The sequence below is a fragment of the Tamandua tetradactyla genome, chromosome 24 (assembly GCF_023851605.1).
Source record: "Tamandua tetradactyla isolate mTamTet1 chromosome 24, mTamTet1.pri, whole genome shotgun sequence".
Taxonomy (NCBI): Eukaryota; Metazoa; Chordata; class Mammalia; order Pilosa; family Myrmecophagidae; genus Tamandua; species Tamandua tetradactyla.
The window spans coordinates 24260234-24281190 of record NC_135350.1 but is presented as its reverse complement, the minus strand read 5'-3'; the positions used below and the strand labels follow the sequence as shown (position 1 = coordinate 24281190).

Below are 20957 nucleotides of genomic sequence, written 5' to 3'. Positions count from 1 at the left end.
AGAGACTAGAAGTAGCCATAAGCCTTGCCATGTAGCAGAGGCATCAAAGTTCAACAGCTGGTCTTTGGGAAGTAAGCATTACCTTGTCGATGTCTTGATTTGAACATTTTGTCAGCATCAAAGCTGTAAGCTAATACATTCCCATTGCTTAAGTCAACCTATTTCATGGTATTTACCAGGTCAGTGTAGGGAACTAAAACATCATCCCACACTCCAAACCTCTGGCAGTTGGATAATTTCATTTTGCACTGGGCCTCACAAATTATATAATTGATCCTGATGGCATCCTATTATTTTTTTTTGTAGTACATTGGTTAGAAGAAAGTCACTAGTTTCAACCCATACTCAAAGGGAGGCTTACAAAATTTGTAAATGCTAATAGGCAGTGATCACTGGGAGACACTTTTGGGACTGCCTGCCACAGTTTGCCCCTGTCTCCCAATGATTTATTTCTTTCTCACATGTAAAATACACTCACTACCTTCCAAAGTACCCCAAAGTCTCATCCAATTATAGATTCACCTCTAATTTGAAACTGTCATCTAAATCAGGTCCAGGTGTGAATGCAGCTGCTCAGGTTTTATTCCTTAAGTACATCTTGAACACAGTTCCTCTTTATCTGTAGACCTCTGAGACTAAAGAGATAAGTTCTCTGCCCACCCCAACACCCATCCAACATACAACTGTGTAACAGGCATAGGATAACTGTTACATACATTTCTGTTCAAAAGCGGGAGGCAAAAAAAAAAAAAAGTGAGAGGCACAAACAAATCCTTGGTCTACAGCTATACAGAAATATAGTTGGGAAAACATTGGAAGTTCCTTGATTAGGTCTTGAGGCCTGGTAATAATTTGCCATGGCTCTTGGTTCCACTCTTTAGGTTCTTGTTTGCGTTTTCTTATTTACCCTTTTTTCACGAAAGGTAACATATGTTTGCAACTGAATAGTTTTCTTAGTCTGCTTTCTATCAGTAGTATTTTGAAGTCAACTGGCCTCTTTTTTATTTTCCACTATCTCTGTTTATTTTAGTTCAAGTGGAAGAGCCTTTGCTGATATAATTCTTTCAAATCTTTATGGGCATCCTGTGTTCATTCCATTAGATAATGCAATATCCACACTTTTTTTTTTTAGATAAGCCATTCTCTACTTTTTTTTGGTTTACCCTTTAAAAATTTGTGACCCTTGTCTCACAACATTCCTTATCTTCCTTCCATTTTTGTTTCTCTTTTGCATTTATTTCCATTCAACATGTCATATGTTTTACTTAATTAATTGATTGTCCTCTCATTTCTCCACGCCCATTATAATATAAACTATAATAGGGCAGCAAATTTTGTTGACATTTTTCATCATTTTATGTACAGTGATTAGAACAGTGTCTGGAATGTTTAAAATGAATATTGAATAATTGAAATAAAATAATTTCAGAAAGGATTTGATGGGACTTCAAAACAAATATTCAGCTGCTGTGAAATCCTATAACATATAGAAATACTGTAAGAGAGTATAGTCTGTTCATGAAGCAGAATCAGCAGAGGTGATTGGTAACCTAATAAGAGTATTAAAAAATTAAAGTGGAAAAAACCACCACCTCACACACATCAAAAAGCAAAAACCCCACCACAAATAACAAAGAACACCACTACCCTCACACACAAACACACACACATACACAAGCACTGAGACTTACTCATAGACTTAACCATACATTGTTGTGACTACCCACTCCCTAATGAGAAGAGAGATATATTATCAAAACAGAAATTATAGTATGGAAATTATTTAGACTATTATATAGCATTAGTAAATTATATTTAATAAACAATAACAATAAAATTCTCATAATTTTGCAATATTGGAATTATGGTAAAATAATCCTTTTCCCTCTTACAGTTTTAATATGACCATTAAACAATTTAATGATCTAAAGTGTCTGAATTAAAGTCTGCAAAAAAAAAAAACCTTCATTATTCTCCATGATTTCAATCCCTGGTTGACATGTTTGGCTAAAAGACTTCAACTAAAATATCTTTTTTCAAGTTCATATCTTGGTCTTGGAGTCAACAATAGATGGTATCCTTCATCCCCACGCTGGACAGTTGTGTTTTCAGAGTAGCTCCAGCATTCTTATCTCCTAGAAGTAGAATCACACCTGAAAGGAAGAAGGCCATCCCCACTGCATCTTTGTCAGTTTGAGTTCCCCTATAGAAGCCAGCAAAGTAGGAAATGCATCTGAGGCCACTGAGCTGTCCATGCTAATAGAGCTGTATATGGTCTTACTACATTTGCGCTCTGCCCCACAGGACTCAGTTTCCTGTCATGCACTGACTCATGCATGAATTAACATTGCAGAAGATGTTTACCATGTCTCTGGAAATAGTAACAACCATGTTAATTTGGTTGTTGGACGATATGAACTTGTTTGGGGCACCAATCCATTACTGAGGTGCAAGCATTTTATCATGGGAAAGTCCCTCATATGGGAGAGTTTCTAGAGCTGGAAAACTGCTAGAGAAGGATCTTAGCAAAGCTTCCACAAACCAACTGGGTCTTTTAGGAAGTATTCTCACATGCTAGTTCTAGTCTATGGGTCCTTGTGTCCTTCATCTGCTCACCTGGACTTCCTCAGGGAGGAATCTGATCATACTGCCTGAAGATCCTACTTTCTATTTCTATAGAAGTAGCCAGTAGTATTGCTAAAAATGAGCCAGGGCTATAAGTTTTCCAAACTATGGCAGAGCATGATCCATGATCCTTCTCAACCTACTCCATACTGTACCCTAGCCAAAAAAACTAATAATCCCTTTTCTCTACTTCCCTTTTTGATTCTGCCTCAGCTTCTTTCTTTTTATAAGTTACCAGGTTCCTATTGGTCAGCATCTAATCCTAATTTATTACACAATCTATTTATTTTGCATCACCTAGGTAAAATACATATCAGACTGACTGAAAATAAGTAAAGGATTAACATTTTTCTCCCAACAGAGGCCTATAAGGGGCACACTTCATCTTTAAATCACATGCGTCTCCTGAAATGCCATACTGGGAGTAGATCTCCATGATTTTTTCTCATTTCTCCTCACTCTATTTTTTGCAGTTCCTGGCTATCATGGGAGCAATGATCTTTCTTCTTTACATCGGGCTATATTCTCAGAGGTTCCACTTCCATGTGGTGCACCTTTATGCTCACTTTGGGTACCCCAGTGCTCAGCATATTGTTGGCCAGAGATACCTGAAAGGTAAGTTCTTTGCTCCTCTGCTGCCGATTCTACTGGGGCAAGGGAGGTAGGGATGGGTTTGCTGGTTATAGTTCTGTATCTATAGGTTTATAAAGATTTTAGAATTGAACAATTAACTGGGTCCTTTTTTTTTTCTGTGATATCTTTTTGTTTCACTCAGGAGCTGGTGTGGTGAAGGATGAACAGATGGCAATGCATTGGTTTAGGTAAAAAAACAAAACAGAACAAAACTACCAAAACCAGAACTCCAGAGTTATCTTTTCAAGAAGTGCTGAAAAATAAAATTTCATTGTTTTGGTATTGTTTTTGCCCTACCTAGAACAAAAATAAGGTAGAAATCTAAATTCTCTTAATGTTGGAGTTTTGGTACTGTCTCACTTTTTTTCCACTTGGGGGTGGACTAGAAGTGGTGGTGGAGTCGTTGAAGCATTTAAAAGCAGCTGACACATGTAAGTAAGGCAGTAGATTCGTGTTTTTTTTTTTTTTTCATGGGCAGGCACTGGAAATTGAACTGGTGCCTGAATCTCCAGCATAGTAGTTTAGTTTAAAAAAAAGGCAAATTGGAGGATGTAGTCCATTCCAGTTAAAAACTCAGAACATCAACAATTTTTTAATTGATTAAAAATTTTTTTTAAATACCAAAAAACACCAAGCAAACGCAAACGTTCATAACTTTTGATCATTCCGTTCTACATGTATAATCAGTAATTCACAATATTGTCACATAGTTGTATATTCATCATCATGATCATTTCTAGGAACATTTGTATCTATTCAGAAAAAGAAATAAAAAGAAAACAGAAAAAAATTCATACATACAATGCCCCCCAACCCTCCCCCTCACCGATCATCAGCATTTCAATCTAAATTTATTTTAACATTTGTTCCCCCTATTATTCATCTTTATTCCATATGCTTTACTTGTCTGTTGATAAGTAGATAAAAGGAGGACAAGACACAAGGTTTTCACGATTACACAGTCACATTGTGAAAGCTATATCATTATACAATCATCTTCAAGAAACATGGCTACTGGAACACAGCTCCACAGTTTTAGGCAGTTCCCTCCAGCCTCTCCACTACATCTTGACTAACAAGGTGATATCTATTTAATGCATAAGAATAACCTCCAGGATAACCTCTCGACTTTGTTTGGAATCTCTCAGCCATTGACACTTTATTTTGTCTCATTTCACTCTTCCCCCTTTTGGTCAAGAAGGTTTGTCTCAATCCCTTGATGCTGAGTCTCAGCTCATTCCAGGATTTCTGTCCCATGCTGCCAGGAAGGTCCACACCCCTGGGAGTCATGTCCCATATAGACAGGGGAAGGGTGGTGAGCTTGCTTGTTGTGTTGGCTGGAGAGAGAGGCCACATCTGAGAAACAAAAGAGGTTCTCTTGGGGGTGACTCTTAGGTCTAATTTTAAGTGGGTTTGACTTATCTTTGTGGGGTTAAGTTTCATATGAACAAACCCCAAGATTGGGGGCTCAGCCTATAGCTTTGGTTGTCCACACTGCTTATGAGAATATCAAGAATTCAACTTGGGGAAGTTGAATTTTCCCCTTTCTCACCATTCCCTGAAGGGGACTTTGCAAATACTTCTTTATTCACTAGAACATCAACAATTTTATTAACAGTGCTCTGTATCTGCATTACCTTGTTACAGTATTGAACTTTTACACATAAGAGGCTCATTAATTTGAAATTAAAAGGTAAAGATAAATCTTAATTTTTTTTTATTAATTAAAAAAAGAATTAACAAAACAATTAGAAATCATTCCAATCTACATGTACAATCAGTAATTCTTAATAACATCACATAGTTGCATATTCATCATTTCTTAGTACATTTGCATCGATTTAGAAAAAGAAATAAAAAGACAACAGAATAAGAATTAAAACAATAATAGAAAGAAAAAAAAACAAAAAAAACAAAAACAAAAAACCTATACCTCACATGCAGCTTCATTCAGTGTTTTAACATAATTGCATTACAATTGGGTAGTATTGTGCTGTCCATTTCTGAGTTTTTATATCCAGTCCCGTTGTACAGTCTGTATCCCTTCATCTCCAATTATCCCTTCTCTTTTTTTTTTTTTTTTTAATTAACGGAAAAAAAGAAATTAACCCAACATTTAGAGATCATACCATTCTACACATGCAATCATTAATTCTTAACATCATCACATAGATGCATGATCATCATTTCTTAGTACATTTGCATTGGTTTAGAAGAACTAGCAACATAACCGAAAAAGATATAGAATGTTAATATAGAGAAAAAAATAAAAGTAATAATAGTAAAATCAAAACAAAACAAAACAAAACAAAACAAAAACCTATAGCTCAGATGCAGCTTAAATCTTAATTTTTTAAAGTTTGGTTTAGTCCAGTTTTTGACCTAAATTTTATTTAACTGATTTCTATTTAGTGTGATAAATTGTCCACAGGCAGCATTCTTGCTTCTGATTGTGTAGCATTGACCATCTTGAAAAATATCTCATACTATATTTGCAGTTTGAGAAAGTAAGAGAAACTTTGTGACCATACACTTGAATACTCCAGCTCATTATCTAACTAGAAATTAGAGGATGTAAGTAAACAGCTCTGAAATGCTAGAAATTTCAATCAGATGGAGACTAGTAGAAAACAATGACAATTTAGGTATATGGCCAAACCCACCTAATATTGAGAACTGGCTTAGGTTCATGAGAGTTTCAATTTATTTAAAGGTAGAGTCCAGTAAAGTGAAATTTTGAAATCTTGCTCTTTAAAGCAGTACTGTCCAATATGGTAGCCACTTGCTACATATGGCTATTGTGCACTTGAAATGTGGCTGCTCTGAATTGAGATGTGCTGAATGTACAAAATATGCACCATATTTAAAAGATTTCATTTACTACAATGTATAATGTGACTATAATGTGCATCTAGGTGAAACCACGACTCTAGATGTTTATGGTGGTTTATAAAAGTAAACAAGAACCAGCCGAGGAAGCCATTTCAGGGATACATACCAACACAAGACTGAAAAATATATTCTAATAAAGTTCATCTGCCAATAGAAGAAACATCCTTGACAATCAGGAAGGCAGTGACATGGTTCCAGAGTGGCAAAGTGTAACTGGTGATTAACTACATCTGGCCTGAACTCTTGCTACTTGAAGTGTAGACTATATACCAGCAGCACTGGTGTCACCAGGTAGACGCTTTTTATAAATGAAGCATCTGAGGCCCTAACCCAGAGCTACTGAACCAGGATCTGCATTTTAATAAGCTCCTGGGTGGCTAGTATGTATATTAAAGTTTGAGGAGTGTTTCCCTAAACAACATTTTGTAGGCCAGACCCTTACATGGAACCATGCAATCTTTAAATGGTGACTTCTGCTGTCAGGTATGGGGTGAGGTATTGCAAAGGTAATTCCTAGTACAGGGGTATTACATAGACAAGATTTTCCCCTGTGTTTCTTATTTATTTATTTATTTTTTCTTTTATGAATTGCAAAACAATTCATGCCTGATGAGGAAAACCCTGAAAAAAAACCCACAAAAATAATCTCTTATATCCCATACCAGAGTAATAAATATTTTTGACATTTTTATGAATATCTTCCAGATTTTTAAATTAATATATGCATAACAAAACCTTAATTTACTTCAAGATTTAATTATTATAGGCTTAGACCTTTTCCTAGATTCTTATTATCACAAACTGTCATTGAGAAGCTCCTCCAATATGTTTTTTTAAATATATCTGATTATATCCTTACAAAAAATTAGAAAAATGGAATTATCAGGTCGGATAGTGATCCTTCCTAAAGCTGTTGAAACATTGCCAAACTATCCTGAAAGATTGTAAAAGTTCACTATAGTATAAATGCTAAATTCGTCGTAGCCTTGACAATATTTGGTTTACTCGTTTGAACAGCAACATAGTGTCTGATTCTATTTTTCAATTTTAGCAACTGTGAGATTTTTTTCAAACATTTTATGCACTAAGGATAATGAACCATTGCACAGTTCCCTTTTGATACCTTTATTTTTGAATCAGTCATAGTTAATATGTAAAGAACTATAAAGTAACAAGGCAGGAAGGTTATAATCTGCAATGCCCAATTATTGTTACCAGCTACATGTGATCATTTAAATTTAAATGATTTAAAATTAAATAAAATAAAAAATTCAGTTCCTCATTTGCATCATTCACATTTCAAGTGTTCAGTGGTCTCACGTAACCAGTGGTTACTCTATTGGACAGCACAGATAGAGAGCATTTTGTCATCCCAGTATACTTTATTGGACAGTGCTAGTATGCAACATTTATATTTCAGCAACTGAAAATAGTGTGTAAAAATCATGATACATGTTACTGAATTCCTAACACTCTCAGATGATCCTTTCCTATATTTTGATTTCTTTTATATTTTGGAGGGAAGTCTAATTACATTAATATTTGGAAAAGCTAATGAATAAGTTTGAAACAAATAAGTGATTAGTTTTTTAAAAAGTAATATAGCTATTTCAAGTATGAGAAAATTTTTAATGAAGAGACTTGATAACATTTGTCTAGATATGTAATAAGATGGAAGTAATAGTTTTCAGTAATGTTATATATGTTTACTGGTTCTGCCCTTGCTTTATTAAAGGGATGCCTTTTTATAGGCTGTTCCTTGTTTTTGTAACATTTTTCCTCCCAGTAAGAGTCCCTTTTTCTCTTCTTTTCTTTTTCAGACGAGCCTCACAGCAGAACCATCCTTATGCCTCCTTTAACCTTGCAGTAGGAAAGATGAAAAATATGACTGGGTCGATGGAAGTAGGGTAATGAAATCAGCTGTCTTTTCCTTTGCAGCTGGGATGTCATTCCTTCTAAACCTACCCCGATAAATTACCTGCAAAGTACTGATGCTCCTTTAAGTTACAATAGAAGTCACAAACAAGGGAATCAAAGATTCCTATGTATGTGCAAAGATAATACTGATTATATTCTTAGAGCATGCAGTAAGTCTGAAATGAAAAACCAGGTTATTTCATGGTCCATAAACTTTCCTGGGAATTCCCAGGGCTCCCTAGGGTAACATCTTTACTGCCTTATAGCATAGTCTTATGAACAGTATAGTATAGCTAACAATATAAGATAGATAGCTCCCTTGGAGCATAAATTCTCCTTGTGCTCATTGGAAATCCTCTTTGATTACTCCAGAATTTAAGAAAATACTACTTTTTTGGAAAAGTTTTTCTTAGTGTTTTTAAGTAGCTCATGGTCTGTGACAGCTGTTTTGAGCCAGAGACATTTTTATAGAGCTCTCAAAATAAAACATTAAACATTGAGCTTGCTCTTTTTTTTTTTTCGAGAAATGCAATTGATATATTTCATTACCAAGAAATGTGTACAACCAACTTCCAGGGTTCATCTATCGCTGAACCCTACAATTCCATTTCTTAACCACCTGCCTCAGGCTGAGAGGAGACAGGTTCAGAATAGGGGAGGCTCAATAACAGGCTGAAGGAGGGGTTGAGTCTTCGGTATAATAGTCAGGAGTGTTTACGTGCTTTACCTGGTACTAAAATTTTGAAATGACTGTTTTGAAGAAGCCAAATCAAAATGGTTGAGTCAAGATGTTCTATTTTACACATTGTCACACGAGCAAGTTGAATGCAGCCCCTCTCCAGCTAGCATTCTCAGACCAAAATATAGAATTTGCTTGCGAGAAAGGGAGTTTCAGACATTCCTTGAGACTAGGGAAGAAAAGCCCTCTAAACCAGGGAAAAGAGTCCAGCTAGGCTCTCACATTTTAAGAATATTTCTTTGGGTAGCTTTGATTTTAGAATGAAGATATTCTGGATGAAATCCATATGAAATGGCATGTGTTTCCCTCAGTTTCTTAGCTAAGAGTCACCAGGTGTTAACTTGGTCCTTAGTCTAAACGCTTGAGACAAGTCAGGGCTTTTGATCTGCTCTTTCTTTGCGTTACTCAATTATCGCCTTTCCTAGGGATGTAGAGATGCTCCTTAATGTTGCTGCAAGTCAAGGGATCCAAGAGGCCCAGGAACTTCTGGAGAATGTTATTTGGATGAAAAGCAAGCTCCTGCCGACTAAAAGAACGGGGAGTTTTTACAGACCATAACGCGTCCTGCATGCTTTTTCTGGAACTGGGGATATTTCACTCTTGTTTTTCCACTGTGGCCTTGCAATGCTTAGTAGAATTTTTGTTGGAAGCTGCTTTTAGTTATAGCTTTATATGTGGCTGCATCATCAATTTTCTCTTCAAAACCATTTGAGCAAGGTGTTACTTACGTGTTTTCCTGAGACCCAAATTTGAGCTCTTGCACATAGAGGAGAATTTATGTGGATTTCATTATGCTCACCTCCGCTAAGTTCCAAGTCAGTGAACATTATCTGAAGTGGTAGGAGGAAAAGAAGGAAGAAACCTGTCACACCAGAGATTTGGCTTCTTGAATGTGTTAGTTGGCACCCACAGATCTGCTGGAGAAGCTCAGTTCATCATTAACCTGGCATGTGGCGTTCTGCTTGAAATAAACTTGTTTTCTTGTGTCTACAATTTCAGTTTTTTGCTTTATTAGGTTTCTATGGCAGTGTGTTGTGTTCACTTTCTGATGCTCTGCAGAAGTCCCTTTTTTAAGAGAGTGGGATGGGGGAGGCTGTGGTTGTTGTCAACAAAAAGGAAAAGGCTAAAGTATAATAGCAAGCACTTACTGAGCAATAGCTGTGTGTAAGGCCTTTACAAGTATTTTAGCAGTCACTAGTCATAAAAGCCTTATGAGGTGGGTAGTATTATTCCCATTTTACAGCAGCAGAAACAAGCATGTGGAGATGATAAAAAATATGCATATGGTCACAAAGTGAGCGACAGAGCAAGATTTTGAATGTTGGCAGTTTGACCTACAGAGCCACCATTCTTAACTAGTTCTACTAACGCTATTTCCCTGAGTCATTAACAACTCCTCCCTAACAGCAAATTGAAAGTTGCTCTAAAAGCAGCTCCCTGGGTTTATTACTAGTACTTAGTGAGAAGTTAATTCAACCACATTTTCCTCCCGTATTTTTTTTTGAGTGTGATCCACATATTTCTATTCTTCCATAGTAGAGTTTTTAGGTCAACAACAAAAAGAAAACAACCCAATTTAAAAATGGGCAAAAGACATGGCAAACATTTTTCAGAGATACCCCTGTTTCTGCAGCCCTCCTTTTCCTATGCTCCTTTCCAGAGCACAGTGGTTGGGATTTTCTGCTTCCTTCTGGATGGCACTACATTTCTTCAAGACAAATCTACCTTGATGACAATATAAGAAATACTTTAAGTTGAAACATGACAATACAAAAAATACTCTAAGTTGAAACATGTACATAAAATCTCTAAGTGTACAACACAATGAATTTTATATATATATCTCCACATATAACTGATAGTCAGATGAAGATGTCTGTTTCCAACTCTCCTTCCCAGCCAATTCTCCCACGTAGCTATTATTCTGGCATCTATCATTAAAGAATAGTTTTGCCTATTTGTAAATGTTATCATTTTTGTTTGTAAACTTGTAAATGCCATGATCTCATGCCACAACATCTGCTGTGTCTGGATTCTATTACTCTTTCTTATTTTGAGGTTTACTCATGTGATGGCCTGCAGTTGAAGTTCATTCATTCTCATTTCTGTATATTATTCCATTGTATAACCATGCCACAGTTTTTCCCATCTACTTTTGATGGACATTTAGGCTTTTTCCAGTTTTAGGATATTATAAAAGAAAAAAGTGACTAACATTCTTGTACATATCTTTTTCATGGACATATGCACTCTTTACTTTGTGATATATGCCCAGAAAGGGAATAGCTGGTTATAGTGTCTAGTATATATATATATACATATATATATGTATTTATATTTATTGATTTATTTAGTTTTAGTATATATTATATATATATAATATATATACTATAATAGTATAATGATGTGTATATTCTATATTTATTTAGCATTAGTTAGTTCTGACATTTTTAACTTCCACCATTAATTTAGGAGAGTTTCAATTGCTCCACATCCTTGTCAACACTTAGTTTTGTCAGTCTCTAAGTTATTCTAGTCAGTGTAAAGAGATAGCTCACCTTAGTCTTAATTTGCATTTCTCTGATGAATAATCATAGTGAATGCATTTGTTTGGAAGTGCTTGGGAAGTGGGGTCTGGTACACAATGCAGTGTGTACTACATTTAAGGCACCTGAAAGGAATCTTCGATTTCTCGGAAATGAACTTCCTGGTATGACTGTAGTCTCAGAGGGGTTGGGGATAGTGGAATGGTGCAAACTAAAAGGGTAAGTAGATTGCTTCCAATGATCTGAACAGAGCTAGAGCTTTGATTGCAGGTTGTCACCCTAGAATTTTCTGATACAATGGGCATAAGCCTAGCCAGGAAACCAGAACACAGAATTATAACTAGTAGTTCCTTAGATTCAAATAGGATAATTTTAATCATGTATTACTGAAGCAAAAATGGGACTTCAACCAATTGTGGGAAAGCCGAGGTGGGATATGTTTAGTTTGGATATATGGGATATATTCAACTCATACTCCAGCACACAGCTTAGTTACTGCTTGTCATTTCAGTGTTGGAATGGCTTCTCGGAAAACTCCAGCTATCTCCTGTGATATGGGCAGGTATGGGGACAGGGGTGTGGTCAAGCTGTTACATGTGTCCCACAGTATCAGGCATCAGAAGCTTGAGGGGATAGAGGAGAAAATAGTTTGAAATATACTAAACTAGATGCAAAAAGAATTTTTCTAAATTATCAATTATACGTTTTGAATAATCCTAATGAAAGGAATACTGACGTAACTTCCATTTTCTCTATAGAAATTGCAAAGTAATTGTCATACAAAGAGGCATCATACCATGACATTGAAAAGACTAGTAGAAGGGTGTCAGGATGTTAATTAATAAAATGATGTTATTTTTCTGGATTTGGGGTTTGTGATATTTGTCAGTTTTAAATTTGCTTGCTCTTTAAAACATTTCTTTCTGTTCTTGATTTACTTCAGCTCCTTTTGACAAAGCAAATGTTGGCTTTGCACTACTGAAGGAAAAGAATGGAGACTCTTTGTTTCCTTCCGTCCCAGAGTAATCACACGAGACTGAATGTATAGATTCCTTACCATGCACAATGAGATGGTGAACCATGCATCAAAGAGACTATGCTCCAGAATTAAACTGTGAGAAAATACAAAAGTAAAATCAGTTACCTTTTAGGTAAAGAAACAGAGGCATAAGGAGATCAGCTGATTTATCAAGGATACAGTGATTGGGATTTAACCCAACTAATGGATTAACTCAGCTCTATAACTTGCTTCTCCCTTGATAAATGATTCGCTTCAAATCCCAAAAGAAGGATTTACCTTAAATGTGTTTGGATATTGATGTTTCCTTGACAACACATTCCAAATTAAAAGCAAAATGGTGATTGGACATATGCAGTATTGCCAAAGATTTTGAGCTCTGAAGTAGCTGTCTCTGAAGTTCTTTTCTATCCTTTATTATACCAAAGAAAAGTTCTTATTCTTGGATGCTGCCACATAGTAGTTGTATTAGAAAAAACTGCTCTCAAGACAGGAAAATAGTAGGCCATTCTTCCTTGCTGTAAATCAGAGATGTATGCATAATTAACATTTAACCCACTAATCTCAGTATCTATCTTTAGTGGAAATGATTAGTTGCAATTTTTTTGCAATTAAATACAGACTAGTATGCTTATTAGGTATATTATTAATAGGAAATCATTTTTTCCTCTAGATACTTCAAATTCCTTGGTTAAGTGACTCCATTCTAGTGTTAGATTTCTTGTACAGTTTTGCTTTTGAAAAGAGACGATTTTAATAGGACGCTTTGGTTTCATTTCATCCAATTTTTTTTGAGGGATGCTTAGAAACTAGGGTTGTTGCCCAGAGCCTGGCTAATCACTGTGTGGTTTCCTCTAAGAGCCTCAGTATCACATGGGAGTGGTGAGAAATGCAAAATTTCAAGCCCTTCCCAGATCTATGGAATCATATTTACATTTTAAGATCCCCAGGTGGTTGTGTGTGCTAAAGATTGAAATGGAGTGTTGCATATTACAGTGTCCATTTCCTTGAGAACTTACAGGGAAATTTTATTTCAGGTATAACATTGTGGTGAAATTCCTGGGCTTGAGGCAGGCAGAGAGTTTGCCTAATTTGGTGGTTGCCGCCCCCCCCCTTACTAGTTATATGCTTTTGGAAAATTGACTTAACTTGTTTTCTTCTCTGCAAAATGGCAATCATAACAGTGCCTACCTTATAGGGTTATGGTGACCCTTAAATGAAAATATGCATACAGATTAATTAAGTCTGGGTAGTTGCATGTGATAACTAACAAATACTAGCTATTATTATCATACTACCACCAGAAATGAACTATTTTTCTAGTCAAATGGTTTGTTTTAGCTTATAGAACCACAAAATTGATCCCAATTTGGGCGGGGAATATTGAATGCTAGGAAACATAGACCTAAATTTATAGCCCTTTAACTGGTCTTACCCTAGTTTCATCTTATTTTTTATATTTATTTTTCTTTAGTCCAATTTCCCCAGATTCTTATCTTGCATTGTGTTCACCATGATATCATTAAAATAACATAATTTTGAAATAATTTTATATTGAAATATGGTATAAAATAAATAATCACAATTGTAAATTTATTACCCTGCAACTTGGATTTCAACTTACATTGATAGCCTTTGCTCATTTTTATCTATCAGCCCCTTGCTATAGTTATATTGCTAACTATATAACCCCTGTGAGGCAACCAGTAACTCCTCTAAGTCAGTGACTTTTCAAACAAAATTTAAAATTTAAACACATTTCTTCCTGTTTTTCACCGAATGAATCTCCAGCGTAGTGCCTTACACATGGTAGGTGCTTAATACATTTATTGAATGGATAATTATTTATAAATATATATCATATCAATTATAGCTTTACATCTCTTCATATTTCCTATTTAATTTAAATCTACAATAGGCTCTCTTCATCCTTTTGCCTTGTCCAGAGGGCAAGATCCAAGTGTCATTCTCACCGTGATGATTTCCTTGACCCTTCATCCCACACTGAGTAGTGTCCAAAAGCTAAGGAATTCACTGCTCATCTTACTCAATTGGAACTTGATGTTGCTTCTTCAGTGGCATTCCTCCTTATATTGGTTGTTAACCTTCATTAAGAGCACAGGTTTGAAGTTAAAAACTTAGGGATCGAATCCTACTTGGGCCACTTACCAGCTGTGTGACTTTAGAAACATTACTTTTCTAGTGCTATTATATCATCTGATAAATGGGAAAAATTAGGGTTGATATGCCACTATCATAGACAATGTGTGTGGTTATTTAGCATTTTACCTGGGAGATGTGGTAATCACGTCTTTATTTCTCAAATTAAATTCAATAATCTATCTTGTGGAATCAGCAAAACCAGGAAATTATTATAGGGCTATGACTGAAGTCTGGTTCCTATAATTCTTGAAGTCTCTTTTTGCTCCTAGGCTCCCATGGCTGACAGAAGCTTCTGGGATGGTGTTTACTGATGATTAATGACAAATGTAGCTGTGATTTTAAATACTGTCTAAGCTTCATGGCCCGTCAGTGGTGGTGGAGGAAAAATATAAAAAGTATTTACTGTTACCCAGAGAATGCTGCACAACAGTTTCAAAATTTTCTCTAATTCCCCTTTTGTTGTTTTTCTTTATTTACCCTCATTTTAACAGTAGTAAGTATTTCTCTTTTTGCATTTTTAACTCCTAGGAATACAGTGCAGATACCAAAATTAATTTAGTTTCATGGGAGAACCACAGAATTTTTTTTGGAATTTTTAAAGACAATCTCCAGTTTCTTTGCCCTATTTGAAGGGGCAAATTTTCAAGGTTCTGAAATGTAAAATGCATGAGAGTTAAACAAACAAATCTTTTTCAGAAAAATTATTTTCTCAGAATTTTGAAAAAGTGGTTAATTATATCCATTCTTCCATGTGGGACTATATAAAGTAATCACAAGATGCTTTTCTATCCACAGCATCCTTGGGGATGCAGACACCTCCTATTAGAAAGTTATTCTGCATATTTTCAGAAATGTTTCCTATGAACATATATGCAATAAAAGAAGAGGGCTTTGAACAAAATGATGCTTATGTATCAATGCAGTCTGCCCACTCTACATCTGGTATGGGTCTTGACCTAGTCTATTTTTTTTTCATTCTTATTCTAGTTCTTTCTCCCTCTGGTAGCTGCGAAGACATTTGAGATCAAACCCCGTCATCTCACTTTCTGCCTAAAAACCCACTGACTCCCTGTTGCTTACAGAATTACATCTAGCAAGAAAGGGTCTACTTAATCTGATTTCAGAAGTTTTCCCCAGCCTCAGCGTCTGCCCCTGCAGCAGCCCCACAATGGCTTTCTCACTGTCCCTGCCAGAGGTGGCCTCCTTCACAGATGGCTTTTGCACAGGCTCTTTCCTCTGTTTGCTCATCCTCCAACAACTAGGCCAAACACCCTCTCCTCTTTGAAGCTTCTCTGCCTCCCCCAAGCAATTATACCTTCCTCTGGGGTCCCATAACACTTTATTCATAGCATTTTTATGGCATTTATCTTGCTGATTAATGACGTTTCCATTTACACATCTTCAATTAGCTTTGAACCATTTGAAGGTGGGGGTGCTGCCTTTTTCTTATTTGCACCACCCAGAATAGCTAGCACAATGTCTGTACATGGGGAATACTCAATACAAGTTAGCAGAATGGCTACATGCATCTACATTTATAGCTTTTGAGAAGCATCATACATTTTGTTTCTCTTGTGTTCAATTGAATTTTATTAATATTAAATATGTTTAAGATTATCCTTATATTATGCACTTCTTTTCAGTTCTTACATGCTCTAACTAATTAAAAAATAAACCCAGTTCAAGTCCATGCAAAAAAAAACAAGCAAAAAATAAATCCAGGTGGGGCACCTTGACTCAGCAGGCAGAGTTCTTGTCTACCATGCCAGAGACTGCGGATCGATTCCTGGTGCCTGCCCAATCAATAATAATAATAACAACAACAACAACAACAACAACAACAAGTAAATCCAAAGGCACATTTATTTTAAAAATTATAATGATTTGAAAATGCATTAAAAATGTTTTCTCTTTGTGTAGATCTGTTATTTGAAGGATATGTCAGTTCCAAGATGCCTTAGGTTGCTTGTGAGCTCCTGGGCTGCTATCAGCCTGTCAGTGTAGTTGCAGTTCAGATTCCCTGTTGGTCACTTAACTGATCTTTTTGGTTAGCAAGGGCCCAAGATTACCCACAGAACTCTGTAACCATGGTGATAGGATGTCCTAGTTTAACTTTTCAACAGAATAGATGAGATGCCCCAGCACTTCTGTGCCTGTGGTTCCCAATAGGGTTTTTGGGAGTCATTCAAGCATTTAAACATAGAATCAGACCCTGAACAGATAATTACTTTTTCATTTATACTGTTACCTTTTAAATTAGTGGGGGTGACTGACAGCACTTATAGTTTATGACCAGCTAAATGTGCGGTCTAGGGCAAATCTGGGCAGCTTATCATTTTTATAAAACACAGACTGGGAAAAAAAAAACAACCCTTTTTAAGCCACAGGTTTTACTTTTTAAATAAGATTATGGACTTACCAAAAACTGTGTGCTTTTCATGTGTGTGATGAAATAAAACTATTATGGAAGATTTCTGTGCTCCTTGTGGAAAATCAAAGTGTTTATTTAGATTATATTTTCTAACCAAGCTGGTTTTAAACCTAGTTAGAAAGGGAGAAATTACATTTGATATCTAAAGAACACTAAGAAAGTTACAATATCCAAATATCCTCCACTTCTGTAGTCTGAGGTCTAAATCCAACATGCCAGAGTTTTTCTCTTTAATCTAAAGGTTTACAAGCCATTACAATATATGCTTCTCGGGGAGAGGCATCACAGGAGAGGTGAGACTGAAATTTAGTGGCCTGTGAAATAAAACTGGTTTGTAGCCAAGTTTGGCTTGAAGAAGATAAATATATCTTCCAACATTTAATAATAAAGAGACTTTACATTAAAAACGACATCATATTACCTTTAACCAATAGGAGACAGGAGATATGGCAAAAAGACAGGAGAAATTCTCACAGGGCTAGAGTCAAATAGCTTCTATTGCATTCAAATGGGCCAAATTCTCTCTAATTTGTCACAGCCTTCACCACTCCCATTACCTATTCAAATACACTTAGTTAGACCTTTTCCACTCATTTACTTACACCCCTGATTCCTTTGGTGGGAAAACAGAGTAGCCTCAAAAACTGTGATGACCCAGAAGGTGATGATAAGGCATATGCTCTGTGCTCAGCCTGAGTTTGCCCTTATCTCTAAAATATCTGTAAGGACATTAGGACTTTTCTATGCCTCTTTTTTTCTGTTGTCCCTACCTTAGGATAGTGTCATAAAACAAACAAACTAAAAAATGAGCATATAAGATATGCATTTCTAATATATTTTCCCTCTAGTATTCACTCAAACTTTTACTATTTATATTTCTATAATAAAGAAATAAGTAAATAAATCCATAAATGTGGTAGGGGAAATTCCACTTTTATTTGAGGCTGATTTGAATTGAATGTTTGTTACCTTAACTGGGAATGCATTATGGTTGCGTCTGAAATTGAATTGAGGCATGGAAACTATTCTGTAAATTTAGTCAGTGTAGAAAAAGATCTGGGAATAACCTGACCCCAAACCTTGTTCTGCAGAAGAGAGGTACTGTTTAGTTGAGTCTGGCCTGACCCTGTAACATACTAGGAAGAGTGAGAACATAACGAGGCAATTGAGAAGACCAGATGCATTATATAGGCTGGACATACTTCAAGACAAAGGAAGGAAGGAAGGAAGGAAGGAAGGGAGAGCCTCTGTCTGAGACTGTTTTTATCCTGTCCTTTTTCCTTTTCTCCTTTTGCAGGTGTCACACCTGTATCATGGTCAGATGGCTCTTCTTGCCTTATCCTGCTTTTTCCCTCTTTATCTGTCATAGTTATTTCCTTCAATAAATCCCCTGCACATCTGCTTCTTCGAAGATCCCAACTTACATACTGTAAATGACTAAAGTTAGATTAGGTTTCAATGATAAATTGCCAAATGAGCGTTATGGAGAGTGAATGCTTTGGGTTAGGAATTTTGGAACATTTGGGGAGCATTTTTAGGGCGGACCTTCTTCCTAAAAGCTGGATATCACATGGATAAATGTTGGTTACCTTTTCTATTGGAGAAATGGTAATGGAGGAAGCTGAAATAAAGTGGTTATCTGAGTATTAGGGAAGATGGGCATTGAACAATATGTTGGAACTGTGTTTTGTGAATGGGTTTTCAAGACTTCTGAGCAATCATAACTTATCTGTAGGAAATATTAAAACTATATATTTTCATTAGGATACTAATCTAAAAAAATAGTGTTTGCATATCTGGGACCTCTGCATGATTATATAACTGAGGGCTGCCTCTCACTTTCCTTGCCTCTTTTTGTATTTCTGTTTTGTTTTGATCATGATAACACCAAATCAGACTTTAATCATCACAGGCTGGTGAGGAAGAAAGAGAAGTAGACAATGTGTAAGTAGAGAATTCTTATCAAGTTAAAGCCAAATCAACACCATTTGTGCACTGTAGAAATAACTATTTTGCAGAATAGAAGTTGAATAGAGAAGAGTGGTGGCAAAATTGAGCCATTATGTAGTACAGGAAAATATGGATGATGTTCACATTGTGAGTGGCAACTTAGATTCTGCAAAGCAATGTCAATTTTTGTATTAAATTATGTAGTAAATTTGAATTCTATTGTTTTTGGTGTTTAAGATATATGATTTATAAACTCAATTTGCCTTTATTATTACATAAATTTATAAGTAAATATAATCTACATTAGATGTATAGGCACTGTGATTATTGTGTGTGACTATTCCTAGTCCTCCTACCCTCACCCCTAAAAGGGAAAACTGTATTTATTCACTTAGCTTATCCCTACTCCTTACTTTCCCCTGCAGTCCAGTGGAGGGTCTGTTTCTGAGTAGATGAATTGGAAATGACACTGCCAGGATAGGAGAAGACTCCCAGACTCGGTAGAAATCAACAGGCACCTGGAAGTAAAAGGAGTCTGTTTTAATTTGCAAAAGATGTAGGAATGCAATATACCAGAAACACAATGGCTTTTAAAAAAGGGAACTTATAGGCCGTGAAAATGTCCAATAAGGCGAGGCTATAAAAATGTCTAAACTAAGGCATCCAGGAAGATACTTTGGTTCAAGAAAGCAAGTGATGTTTGGGATTTCTTTCTCAGCTGGAAAGGCACATGGCCATGTCTGCTAGCTTTCTTTCCAGGCTTCTTCAATGGCTTCCCTGGGGGCATTTTCTTTATGCATCTCCAAAGGTCTCTGGCTGTATGGGCTCTATTGGTTCTAAACCTTTTCCCAAAATGGTTCCTCCATTAAAGGGTTCCAGTAAACAACCCCACCTTGAATGGGCGGAGACACATTTCCATGGAAACCATCTAATCAAAAGTTACCACCCACAATTAGGCGAGTCATATCTCCACAGAAACAATCAAAAAGATTTCACCCAGCATTATTGAATGAGGATTAAAGGATGTAGCTTTTCTGGGGTACATAATAGCTTCAAACCAGAACAGAACCCAAGCTTGATGTTAGTGCCTACTTAATCCTTAGTTGGATGCTTTTGTGTAGGGTACAAACTCCTCAACCATACAAGGGATCTTCAACTGGATCCCTGAGATGAGAAGACAAGGAGGAAATTCTTAGGAAAAGAGGCAATATCTACATAATAAGGAGCAGTGAAAAAGGAAAAAAATCATGAGTTTGGGAGTAGAAGTTTGGTTTGGGGTGAAAGAAAGAAAGTATGAAATAATTTGAGGAGGTTAAAGAATTTGGGAGGAAAGGAGATATGAGATGTGTTTCTGAGAGTTATAGATGATTTCTTTAGTGTCTTTCATGGAGTCATAGGAAAAGACTGGAATTCCCTTTTAAGTACAGTGGTGAGAAGAGGCTCTTCATTCTGTGCTTATGGGCAGATGGGGAACTTCTGGGTTAGATCTTTTGATATTCTCATCAATGTGAGCTTCTTATGTGTTGGCTCCTTGAGTTATGGACTAATTAAATTAAACACATGGAAATATCACAAAAACAGACATTAATTTCAAGGGAGATCGCATCTATACCCATACAGAGTAGGGACATATTCTCTCTAGTAAAAAGGTATCCGGCCTCAATACAATCATGAACTGCTATCATTTTTTGGAGTAGGAGAGCTAGCATTTGATTTCTTTCTTGCTTTGCCTAGGAGGAATATCAGAATAATAAAGGAAATACATTAGGCTTGAGTAGCTCAAGATTCATTAGGATCACGATTCTCCCATTATATTAGCTAAGTGGAATTTTATGGTAGCACTGCTTGGAGAAAGAAACCTATAATAGAGAAAGCACCTAGCCCCTAGGTAAAATGCAATTCATATAAAATACATATCAAATGCAATTAGCATCTTATCAATTGTACACTCCAAAAACTCTCTCAGTGGCTCATTCCTCTCCTTCTCCACCATTTTTCATCCCTTCTGGATTGTTAGACAGCTTTAACTGGAACCCTTGCTGC

The 20957-nt window shown here is 36.1% G+C and overlaps 1 protein-coding gene across 3 annotated transcripts in view; it reads left to right on the top strand.

The window, feature by feature from the left end:
• LOC143668109 (uncharacterized) overlaps nt 1-9799 on the top strand; it is a 115527-nt gene extending 105728 nt beyond the window's left edge. For 2 of the 3 annotated variants that reach the window (XM_077142706.1, XM_077142705.1), the window contains 4 exons: nt 3099-3240; nt 3401-3446; nt 7971-8057; nt 9232-9799. In XM_077142706.1, the coding sequence (XP_076998821.1) occupies nt 3099-3240; nt 3401-3446; nt 7971-8057; nt 9232-9364 (408 nt within the window). In that variant the 3' untranslated portion in view covers nt 9365-9799. The remainder of the gene's footprint in view (nt 1-3098; nt 3241-3400; nt 3447-7970; nt 8058-9231) is intronic. The other variant, XM_077142707.1, reaches the window with a different exon arrangement.
• The last annotated feature ends 11158 nt before the right edge of the window (nt 9800-20957 follow it).